This window comes from Procambarus clarkii, chromosome 18 (genome assembly GCF_040958095.1).
Source record: "Procambarus clarkii isolate CNS0578487 chromosome 18, FALCON_Pclarkii_2.0, whole genome shotgun sequence".
NCBI lineage: Eukaryota > Metazoa > Arthropoda > Malacostraca > Decapoda > Cambaridae > Procambarus > Procambarus clarkii.
In genome coordinates, this window is record NC_091167.1 from 36375562 (window position 1) to 36389013 (window position 13452).

Genomic DNA, 13452 nt, shown 5'->3' on the forward strand with positions numbered 1-13452 from the left:
CGACAACCCTAATATTCAACACTACTCCATCTACAACCTTACAATCCATCACTTCTTCATCTATAATCATTATAGCCACAACCACTCCATCTGCAACCATAGCATTCAGTACTACGCTATCTACAACTATAATATCAACCACTACTCCATCTACTACTATAATATCCATCACTACTTCATCTACAACCATAATATTCATTACTACTCAATCAACACCAATAATATACACTACTACTCCATTTGCAACCGTAATATCCACCACTACTTCATCTACAACCATGATATCCACCAGTACCCCAACTAGAACCATAATTTCCACCACTACTCCATCAATATCCTTAACATCTATCACGACTCTATCTACAACAATAACATCCACGATTACTTTATCTACAACCATAATATCCACTACTACTTCATCTGCAACAATAATATCCACCACTGCTCCATCTAAAACCATACTATCTACCACTACTCTATCTTCAACATTAATATCCAGCATTACTCAATCTACAACTATAATATCTACCACTACTCTACCTGCAACCATAATTGCCACCAGTACCTTATCTACAACCCAAACATCCACCATTACTCCATCTACACATATTATATCCACCACTACTCCTTCTATAACCATAACACCCACCATTACTTCATCAACACCTATAATATCTGCCACTGTTCCATCTACATCTATAATATTCACCACTACTTTTTCTATAACGACAGAATCTTCCACAATTCAATCTTCAACAATAATATTCACTACTTCTCCATCTGCAGCCATAATATCCACCACTACATCTACAACGATGCGATCCACCACTACATCTACTACGATAATATCCACCACTACTCCATCTATAACCATACAATCGACCACTACACCCTCTACAACAATAATATCCACAACTATTCTATCTAGAACCATAACATCCACCATTACTTCATCTCCAACCGTAATATCTACTTCTACTCCAACTGCAACCATAATATCCACCACTATTCCATCTACAACCATGCTATCTACCACTACTCCATCTACAACCATAACACCGGCCATTACTCTATCTACAACCATAATATCCACTACTACTGCATCAACAACTATAATATCAGCCACTAGTCTACCTATAACCATTATATCCTCCACTGCTCTGTCTACACCTATAATATTTACTTCTACTATTCCCTGTACAACTACATTATCCACAACTACTCCATCTACAACCACAACTACCACCACATCAACATTTGGAAAGATAGCATTTACCACCAGCAGTTTTATAAACAATTTCTCTACACATGAAACCACATATGTTTCGTCGATTGTAACAACATCTATCACAACACCTGCAACATCTTCCATGACACCTGTGACCACATCTGACTCAACACCTATAGTAACATCTCCAACAACACCTGCAATAACATTTACTACGTCACCTGTCATATCATTTGCCACAACACCTGTAACAACATCTACCACGACACCTATAACAACATCTTTGACAACTCCTGTGGCATTATCTACCGCGACATCTCTAACAACGTCTACCACAATACGTTTAAATACGTCAGTAATAACATCTAACACGACGCCTGAAACAACACTTTCCACGATGCTTTTAACAACGTCCTCCACGACGCCTGTTCCTTTGTCCTCCACGACGCCTGTTCCTTCGTCTTCCTCGACGACGCCTGTACTAACCTTCACCACAAAGTATGTCATAACATCTACCACGACGTCCGCAACGACGTCTGTCATTACAGCCCCCATCACAAAATCTATCACAACATCAACAGCAACGAATACCACAACATCATCAATTTCCTCTACAATATCTGTCACAACCACTACCACAATTCCTGCTATGACGCAAGCCATAACTGAAACTCCCGCAAATCAAGTCAATACGACTACTAATTCCACTTCCAAAACCACTATTGTAACCACTATCACAACAACAGCTGGCATCGCTACTTCACCCACTACCACTTCACCGCTCACTACCCCTAGACTAACAACCGTCCCTACCACAACCACTACTCTCCCCACTACTCCAGCCCCGCTCTTGTTTAGCGCCTCCAGCGGCTCTTTTGTCCCCATCACCAATTCCATCACCACTGGCAGCAGCGTCCACACTACAATCACCACCCCTCAAAATACCAATACTCCCACTACCAGAAAAATTCCCACTGTCAACACCACTTCGCCGTCTCCGCTGTCAACCACCACACCGAAGCCGCCAACTACATCAATGAAGCCACTAACTACCACATCAAAGTCAACCACAACCACCACCACCCCAGAAGATTCGTTCCAGGGCCTCTCGTGTGGTGTTTCCAGCGCCAAGGGGACGTATTACTGGACGTCCCCTAACTTTCCCGTCCGGAACTACCCAAACAATTTCCAGTGCACCGTGGTTGGTAGGTCGGTAGGTGCAACCTCGATTCACTGCTTTGCTTGCTTCTCGTCCTACACAAGCGGTCATCATTATGTTTTTTTTTAACTAAAACTTGGGTTCGTTAGATATATGAAAGTGAGAATGAGCGCGAGAGAGAGAGAGAGAAAGAGAGAGAGAGAGAGAGAGAGAGAGAGAGAGAGAGAGAGAGAGAGAGAGAGAGAGAGAGAGAGAGAGAGAGAGAGAGAGAGAGAGAGAGAGAAAAAGAGAGAGAGAGAGAGAGAGAGAGAGAGAGAGAGAGAGAGAGAGAGAGAGAGAGAGAGAGAGAGAGAGAGAGAGAGAGAGAGAGAGAGAGAGAGATAAATCTTCACTTACATATATAATTTATTGTTGTATGTTGTAGGATGTTAAACACATGTTGAGAGCGTCCTATGCTTCCGACAGATTCAGTCTTGATCCAAACTTGCAAACTGTAATAATTTCTACAAAGTTCTAAACGCATTTTATGGATTCAGGAATGCTTTCACCAGTAATAAACTCTATAAGTATTTAAGTAATATTAATTTTGTTTAATACAACTCTATACTTATCTAATATATCTTATTTGTTATGCCGCTCTGATTTAAACACACATTAAATTAAATTTAAAATTACGTTGTCACTCAACACATCCTCTAAGTCTTGTCGGAATATCGATGGTTCTATCCCCGATGGTTCAAGTGGATGACCAACGTTCTCTCACTGCCATCACACCCTCATCATCATGGCCCAGTTCCTAGTCCTTATAACCTTTATCCTTGGCCTCATAAGCGAGCTCCTTGTTCTTATGCCCCAGCTCCTTGTCTTCATACCACAGATCCTTGTTCTCATACCACAGATCCTTGTTCTCATACCACAGATCCTTGTTCTCATACCACAGATCCTTGTTCTCATACCACAGATCCTTGTTCTCATACCACAGATCCTTGTTCTCATACCACAGATCCTTTTTCTCATACCACAGATCCTTGTTCTCGTACTTCAGCTTCCATGTCTTCATACCCAAGCTCCTTGTCCTCATGTCCTTTCCAAGAGCTAAAGTAATAGCGCTTGAACGCTTTATCCTGCTAATTACCGCACCTTCTGATTTTTTTCTCACAGTCGCGACCACTTTGGGCCTTGTTCAAGTTCATGACCTTCCAGCTTGAGCCCGGGTGTGCAGACAACGTGTCCCTCACTCTTCCCTACAGCAGAGTGCAATAGTAAGTGTCTTGAGCATTTATGGACGAGATTTGTGTGGAAAAGAAGAGAGAAATGTGGAACGGAGGAGCAAACTGCGGAGGAGAGGAACTGACTGCGAGGAAGAGAGTGATATCGAGTATATTAATTGAATTTGGAGTGCAGAAGAGCTGACGGTTTCCTTTTCTCTTCTATGCAGGATTAATGTTTCCCAGGCATAATGCCCATTCCGGAAGTCCACTATTACTATCTTGTATCAATAACAAACATATTTAAATAAATCCAAATTTTAATTTCAAATAGTTTTCAGCTCAGCAATTTGATTTTCATATATTTAATAAACTTCAAAATTAATGTGTGAATATATATGTATATATATATATATATATATATATATATATATATATATATATATATATATATATATATATATATATATATATATATATATATATATATATATATATATATATATATATATATATATTCACACATTAATTTTGAAGTTTATTAAATATATGAAAATCAAATTGCTGAGCTGAAAACTATTTGAAATACAATATTTATTTTGTCAATACTCAAGTGCTAGGACCACAGTGATACAGCTTGCTTTTGTCTCTATTCGCCTCTTATATTTGACAGCTTCTGTGGCAAAACAACGAGTACCTTTAATTCTCCGACTTTCAACTTTCGAGGAATGTTTGTGACTAACAATAGAGTTACTGCTAAAGGTTTCAAAATCAGCATCACCCCCAAGAGGTCTCTGTGTCACAAGGTAAGGAAACGATTGGAGGTGTTTTATATATATATATATATATATATATATATATATATATATATATATATATATATATATATATATATATATATATATATATACATATATATATATGTGTGTGTGTGTGTGTGTGTGTGTGTGTGTGTGTGTGTGTGTGTGTGTGTGTGTGTGTGTGTGTGTGTGTGTGTGTGTGTGTGTGTGTGTGTGTGTGTGTGTGTGTGTGTATATAACTGAAAACCCACACCCCAGAAGTATTCGAACCCATATAGCCAGGAAGGGGGCTCACGTGGGGGGCTCACTTTGTGGGGCTCACGTGATCACCACAAAGTGAGGTGATTCGATGAAATATCTATGCCCGAGTTGACCATCGAGCGCTTTCGGATCTTGGATATAAATAGTCTCACGACTACCAATATTTTTGTACGGTCGTGTGGCGTTGTGGTTAAGGTACCAGGTACGCCAAGGTGCATAGCGCTCCTGGCTATCTGGGTTCTAATCCTTCTGGGGTGTGGAGTTTTCAGTTATAGTGCGCACCTTCACACAACCAGTACTCTACCTCTAGACCACATCAGATCGTTAAAAGAGGTTGAAAGTCGGGAGTATTTATCCAGCATATTCAACCTTCCAACGACGCTAGCCATGTTAAGAGATCAGAATTCATTTTCATCGGTCCTTCACATGACCAGGAAGAACACGAGCTTCGTAAATACACAGTAAACTTGCATAAACTCACAAGTCTAAGGTAACACACGAAGAGCTCAAACCCATGTGAAGGGATCGAACCTTGGAAGACCAGGTGTTCGCACACTTGACACAACCAGTACTCTGGTAATGTGATGGGCAGATGAAAATGAATTCTAATCTCTTATCTTGGCTAGCGTCGTTGGGAGGTTGAATTTGTTGGGTAAATACTCCCGACTTTCAAACTCGATCTGCTGTGGTCTAAAGGTAGAGTTCTGGTTGACTCAAGGTGCGCAAACACCTGGCCTTTTCTTTTCATTAAAAATAAAAAATAAATAACGGCATTTAATTAAATATTTTACTTTAAGCATATAATAATTTATTAAAAACATAATTTGTTTCTTTAATACTGAATTATGTTTTTCAGCGAGAAATTAAGAGAAATATCATGTTCTCTTTATATTTTCCTTGCAGTTTGTGGTGCTGAGTGGAACTCAGGTTTCCGGCTCCGTGAAAATTCGTCCTGAGAAAAGTATAAAAAAACTTATCCAGTGTGAATGGTGGATTCAGGTAATTGTTTGCCCCATATATATATATATATATATATATATATATATATATATATATATATATATATATATATATATATATATATATATATATATATGAATATATATATATATATATATATATATATATATATATATATATATATATATATATATAAGATATATATTATATATATATATCTATAAACTTTGCTAATATTATATATTAGCAAAGTTTACTTCCGGAATTTTTTTTTATTGTTTTACCTACTCAAATTAGTATTGCTTTTCTCATAAGTGTCGTATTACGTAGCTGGTTGTTTAATTAGATAAGCTTCTGGTGAAGTTACAGAAATATACTCATGAAACAAAGGCTATATGTATTCTGTATTTAAATACACTAGTATTTCTTCCCTTTTGCACTTCCTCTAGGCACCTCCGAGCAAGCGCATCCATGTTACCGAGTTGAGTACCTACATCACCGCCAGTACCAACTGTTCACAGGACTATGTCGTTCTGAACGGCTTTGGAGACAAGACCTACTCGGCCTCCACCAGCACCATCTACTGTGGAACTCGGATCATCAAGAACCCTCTCACTTCTAGTGCTAATCTGCTCTTCGTCGTGTACCAGGGCTGGACTCCTCAGAGCAAAGGGCTGGTTCTCTCGTACAAAGTTGTTTGAAGGCGATGCCTGCGATGTGAAGATCGCTGATGGCGTTCAATGACCATTATTGTTCTCAATGGAACTACCATTTCACTAGTGGTTCTGCTTGGTATGACGCTAATAAGTTACGATATGCTGAGTTAATTTTAACAACACAAATGGTCTGCCTATTGGATCGAGAATGGGTCAGTTATGAAATATTACACTCAAATAATAATAGTTGACTTTTATTTATTTTATTTGCAAGAACAATTAGATTGCAGTCGAATCACCTGTTTTAACTAGCGGTCACATTTTTTTACAAATAATTGTATTTTATTTTGCTCCATTCTTTGTATTCCACCTTTTAATATACTTAGCGTTCCTGAATATTTTTTATTCGTCAATGATTTGTTAATTGTCTGATTAAAATTCCACTGGTATCATAGCATCGAAATCCTTGGCCCGAATACTTGCAAAAATAGTGTGAAATACATAAAAAAGTGCGATAAAACATAAACGATAAATTTTGAAATTAGTAAAAAGTTATTGAGAAGGACACTTAAGAACAATAACGTGTAAAGAAAATGTTATTGTAAACTTCAAAATAACAGGTGTGAAATGGTCAGCCTCCTTAATAAACTGAAATATATACACATCTGGAAATAAACTTTAAGCAACATGTTTAACATGTTTAACAGTATCAGGAAACTCTCGGCTATGACATTACGTAGAACATCACCAGGAAGGGGACACTCTACCTGCAAGTGCAGCACGCTCAATGTAAATTGCTGGGCCAACTGATAATAATGCAATGCATTATACATATTTTGGGTGAAACCCGAATGCCATAACATTAATATATCCAGGTAAACTGTTCACCGTTCACCTGGATATTCGGTCGAAGGATCATCACAACCCTTGTTCTGCAAGTGATATTTACAGCTTAAAACAAAAATGGGTAACACTGCTTTCCCTGTTGGATACCCTCCTCCTTGTAATGAAAGTGAAGTGCCTATTCCATCACCACCCCTAAAACCTCCTCTTTGAAAAGATCTTCCTAATAAATATCGTTAACCATCTCGAGATTGACTTCAGACAGATTTCGTAAGATCCCATTATTCCAAACAGTACCATAGAGCTTTTCTTGCTCGTTAGAAATTGTATGATGTTTCATAAGGCAAGTAGAGATTGAGGATTGCTAACAAAAGACGATGTTTTGAGTGGAACGTATTTCCAAAATTCCCGACTGGGATTCTCCAAGAAGCCCACATTGTTCCTGGTACTATATCATTCTTACGATTATTTTTAGTTCCTTGCATAAGCAAGACGTTAGAACAACTGGTAGGTAAGCAGAATATTCTTCGTGTGTGTGTGTGTATTACCCATTTCTATTTTATTTGTAACATCGTAGCATCCACTATACTTTCAGACACAAGCAAATAGTCACTCAGTCAATTGGAATTGACTGTTCCATTCTAATTAAGACTGGAATTGATCAATATTTTGATTCGTGGTCGCGTTATTAATATGAATCATTGCCGACCTTGTTCTGGTTTTCTCAAACCCGGTGACTCATATCTGTTCAGATACCTGAAGGTTGTGTTTACTAAGCTGGACGATAGTTATACAAGTCGTCTCTATGAAAATGCTGAGGCCTTTCATCACGACGGATTTTTTCTTTTATCATTAGTGTTATGATTTTATCAGTTGCTTTCTAAAGCAGCACTTATTGTTAAGAAACTGTTTCTGGGAGTAGTTTAGTATTTTTATTTGTGTCACTATTAAACTTCTCCAAGAAGCAAATTAACTCTTCTGATTAGGTGTTATAGATTGCCAATAAAATTTAGGTAAGTAATTATAATAATTATTGCCTATATACGTGGGTGGAAAATCAGCACTACTATAGACACCCTTATAGGTCTATCTCGTGACAAGCCAAAATAATTAAGGTTATGTGTAAATAGAATTAAAACTGTAAATAAAAATATGTGCATCTAATTTTATCTTTATATTCCAATGGCAGTGGTTTCGGCTGGTTTTTCATATAAATTCTTGACCCAAATTATTTACAATATATGAGGACTAACACAATGTTTTGTCATTTTTAAAGATACAATTGATTGGTATATATACACAATTGGTATAATTTGATGTTTAATATAGAAATTTGATCTCAGAGCACCCTGGTGATCTGTCTCATCTCTAGATAATCAATGTCATCCCTCAAGGGTCAGTTTATGTCATTTTTAAGTGGTCTGTCTCCATTATTTCACATGTACATGTCTCCATCACCTCAGAGGTATGCCTCAATCCCCACAGAGAGACATATTTCCATTACCTCAGAGAGAAAGGTTTTCATCACCTTTGAAATACATGTCTTCATTCATTCCCCCTTTCCCATCCCAAATCCTTATCCTGAGCCCTTCCAAGTGCTATATACTCGTAATGGCTTCGCGTTTTCTCATAGTTCCCCCCCTTTCTTCCGTATATATACTGTACATGATGTCTGAATCTAGAAGCCTCCTCCGATTCTTGCCCCTCCTCCCCTTGCTTCCCCTCCCCCTTCCTCCCAAATCTACCTGAGTACGTACATGTGTACGACTTATCATGTTTGAATGTTTATGTTTTATCATGAACATAAACATTACCATGTTAAAGACAGCGTTAGTGCCATCAGAGGCGTCATTGGACCCAGAGGGCCGCAGGTGTTAGTCGTAACTTAAAATACCTGTAAAGCTGCTTTAACATTAGAACAAATTATGTGGACTCTAAATTTTGCATAAATCCTATGTTAAAAATCACTGGGGTAATTAACTGAAATATATAGGAGTAATTTACAGTTCGTGCATTTACCAGTCCGTACCCTCGGCCCGGTCAACGACCAGGCCTCCTCGTTGCTGGACTGGTCAACCAGACTGTTTGACTTGGCTGCTCACAGCCTGACATATGAGTCACAGCCTGGTTGATTCGGTATTTTTGGAGGTGCTTGTCAAGTTCTCTCTTGAACACTGTGAGGGATCAGCCAGTTATGCCCCTTATGTGTAGTGGAAGCGTGTTGAACAGTCTCGGGCTGTTGATGTTGATAGAGTTCTCTCTTAGAGTACCTATTGCACCTCTGCTTTTCAACGGGGGTATTCTGCACATCCTGCCATGCCTTCTTGTCTCATATGGTGTTATTTCTGTGTGCAGGTTTGGGACCAGCCCCTCTGCTATTTTCCACGTGTAAATTATTATGTATCTCTCCCGCCTGCGCTCAAGAGAATACAGATTTAGGCATTTTAGTCGGTCCCAATATTTTAGATGTTTTACTGAGTGGATTCTAGCACTAAAGGATCTCTGAACGCTCTCCAGCTTTGAAAGGGGCTGTCATTGTGCAACAGTATTCCACTCTAGAGAGCACTAGCGTCTTGAAACGGATCATCATCACTATAACATTTTTAATGTGAAAGGTTCTTATTATCCAACCTGTCATTATTCTTGCAGTTGTGACTCGTACTTTATTGTGTTCTTTAAATGTAAGGTCTTCCGACATGAGTTCACCAAAATCCTTAACACTGACTATTTTTCTGTTTTATAATTTGACTGCGTTTTGTACGTACTTTCCATTTTGATTTTTTTTTCCGTAGTGCAAGAGCTGGAACTTAACTTTGTTAAACACCATATAATTTTCTGTAGCCCATAAAAAGACCAGATTTACATCTGATTGGAGATAAACTGATTAATTGATTGATAAACTGATTATCACTGATTAAGATAGATATTATTTATTTTACTCGTTTGACTAGACATTTGCCAGGTAGTTGGAGGTGTTACACCTCCAGGTGTTACAGCACCTCGTTTTGTCTAACACTATAACGATAATTACTGATTATACAGAGAAAGTAATTATAAAAGTGTGAGAAGAACTTTGTGAAAGTGCAAGGCCAGGCACATTAAAGCGGCGGCCTTCCCCCAGGATATATTCGTAAATGTTAATATAGTGTATATTAAAAATAGGTTTGTTCTTACATGTAACTTAATACATGTATCTTAATACATACATGTAACTTAAGATGTAACTTGTTGCATCTCACATGTAATTTAATACATACTTAATATAATATAGAACTTTATTATTATATATTAAAGTTCTTTGTATAGTTAAGCGTAGGCTAGGATACGTTAGGTCTTCAGGTTCTGTTGGTGATTATTTGTGATTTGGAGTTTGTGGGTGAAGCATTTCCCGAGTTTGGATTTGAACTGAGGTCGTCAGTGAAGCACTGTTCAATAAATTTTCGAATGTCGTCAGTCGGGATAGTGTATAAATCTTTTTCATTCATATACATGTGGGTTACGATGCTGCATGGAATAAATTTTGGCTTTTGTTCATGAGGATGGGCTGGATTCGAGCAGAGGACGTTAACGAAGCACTTCTATAGAAATATACATACGTCATTAATTGTGATTCATTTGTAAAGTGCTTTTTATTCATAAACAAAGAGTTTGTTGGTTTGGATTAATGAGCATGTGTTGTTTGTTGGTGACGATGGGTTGTATAATTAAGTCAGCATGATTATTTTTAAAGCTTCGACTCGAGATATGCTTCACTTAGTTTTAGACTACATTGTATATTAACTCATCTTCAAAACACTTTTAAAATGCTCGTTAATCCAGTAACCGTTCCTCTCTGTTCATAAATGTAACGCATTTTATACATTGCTCACAAATGATTAAGTTCCAACTGTTCTTGAAGAGTGCTTTATTGACTTAAAATTTTTAAATCGCACGTCATTAAATGCTTCTCCCCCAAGTAGTGCTATAATATGGAAATTGGTAATATAAACTAAGACAATCATGTCTTAAAGAAAATTAGGTCGAAAACCAAGTTTCTTTTTCTTTTGAGTCATATCTACTGAGAAATTACGAGTATGTAATAAATTGCGTCAGGTATATGGCCGTTTTTTCTCCTTTGATGCAAAAGAATATATAAGCACCAATCATAAAAAAAAATGCATGAACGTCGATGAATCTGATTGGGTCATAGAACCTTTTGAATTTTATTATAAGCTTACTGTAAAATGTCTACATAAATAATGTTACTGTCGCACGACATTGAAAAAGTTTGAAAACATTTCCAAGCGGCTCTCCATAAATTTGATCACATGTGCCTCCCTCTCGCAGGTCTGCTGCAATGGTTGGCAAACGAAAAATGTATGCTCGGTATTTGCTAATATTAGTTTGTTATGTTACTGTCATACTTTTTAATATTCAGATTTGTTTAATCGCTGAATCTACATATTCAACATTGGAGGACGAGAGGAAAACAGGCAGTTACCTTTCATTCAAGGTCAAACTCCTCAAAATTTGTCTATAAAATTTTGATCTTATTTTATATTAAATTGTGGCATAAATATGACATATCGCGAACTTTAAAATAACTCGAATGAGCTTTTTATCAATAATAACTACGAACCTTTGTTAATAGTTACCTGTCCAGGGGCTGTGCTAGCAGAGGAGTATGCAGACACACGTTGCAACAGAAGATTTTATCTTGTCCTTGCGCGTGTGTTTTGAGAAAAGAACGAAAGAGAGTAAGTTAGTTCTCCATTTTCATTGGCTGCTGTTGTTGTTAAAGGAGTCCACACTGGCAGCACTTGCTAAAGGAGGTTCGGAATTTGAGCTGGTTGTTAATGATTGGATGATAATGTGTTTAATGGGAGTTACTTAGGCTTTATCCAATAATAATTGGTATTATCGTTTTTATTGTTTTATTAAATGAGTGGAGTGAGTAATGGGGAGGATAAGAGTTGGTGGATGGGGTTTTGGGTTGGAGGTTAGTGGTGTATGTTACAAGTCAGTGTTGCTCGAAAGCCAATCAAAGTTTCTAGACGTTGGAGGTCAAATTAAATTCTAAGCATCAACATTTTATTATGTGACAATTTTATAGAGTAATTAGAATTAATTTACTAGAAAAGCTAGGAGTGAAACCAAAAAGTGTTACATAATAGGTGACTCCAACTTGATTCCACAAAAGCTAGTAAAGAAATGTTTGTGTTAGTAGCCCCTTACTCTACTTGCATAAATTCACTTCCATAATTATTGAACCCACGACAGTTTTCTTCGTGTACAACTCATCACAAATAGATTAATGACATCTGTAATACATCAAACAATGGAGTTTTCTAATTTGATATTACTGAACACTACTAATTGTAATATTGCAGAGAGAAGGTAAGCAAAAAATTAAATATTTGTACTCATATTAGTAATTTCAGTTAGGAACCAATCATATTATGGTGTCAAATTAACTAAATTTTGCGTGATATATACAAGCAATATTGTCTTTTGGCTTCCTAAAATGTTGACTACCAATCACTAATTACGAATCTACTTTTTTTTACGATAACAAGTCCCACTGATCCGACACGCTGCGGCAGGCCTACAAGAATGAATCGATTTGCTTGACTCCCCACATAAGAAATTATCAAATTGATTTTTTATTATAATTCAGGACAATCTGGCTAGATAAGGTTTTCTAACCCTTCCAATCCTCTCACCAGTGCAATTTGAACCGTTCCTAACACCATATTCATCGGAGAAAGTCACTAGCAGTGTAAAACTTAATACAGTTTTTGTGATAGAAAACACTCACGAAAATGCATAATATATTTAATTACGTATCTAAGGTTAATGTACAATATTCGACTACTATTAGCAACATTTTAGCGATATCCTTACAATTCACATGATTATTTCTTGGTTACTAATACTCTTTTGAAATATAATCAATTAGGATTTCGAAAGTTTTGGATTACGGAAAAATATGGATATAAAATTATCATGACATGTCCTATTTTTTATTACATGAAGTAAAAATAATTGTTATTTGTTATCTGAGCAAATCATTCGTATATGTAAAATTTGCAATATTTCTGTATTTTTTAAAGTATTGAAATTCAAAATGGCTCCACAAACTAGCTTGATAATTATATATCTGAATAACAGAGGTGGGATACATATCAGAGGTAGGGTCGCTGGATTGTTTCATGCACTGATTAGACGTATATATGAATAGGTTTGGTTTTGATATAAGTAGGAGCTGCCCCGCAGGGACCAATAGGCGTTCTGTAGCTTACTTTGTTTAAATAAAAAATTATATCCGTTCTAATTAAAAACAGCATCAACTAATTCC

At 36.9% G+C, this 13452-nt stretch overlaps 1 protein-coding gene across 1 annotated transcript; it reads right to left on the reverse strand.

Annotated features, from left to right (window-relative positions):
* Positions 1-745: 745 nt before the first annotated feature.
* Positions 746-1891, reverse strand: LOC138366084 (uncharacterized). Its single transcript, XM_069326815.1, has one exon. It carries the CDS (start codon positions 1889-1891, stop codon positions 746-748), a length of 1146 nt encoding a protein of 381 aa, XP_069182916.1.
* Positions 1892-13452: the final 11561 nt, after the last annotated feature.

What these genes read in the sequence shown, in the direction of transcription:
- LOC138366084 (XM_069326815.1), bottom strand. Translation starts at nt 1,891, where the DNA reads ATGGCTTGCGTCATAGCAGGAATTGTGGTAGTGGTTGTGACAGATATT.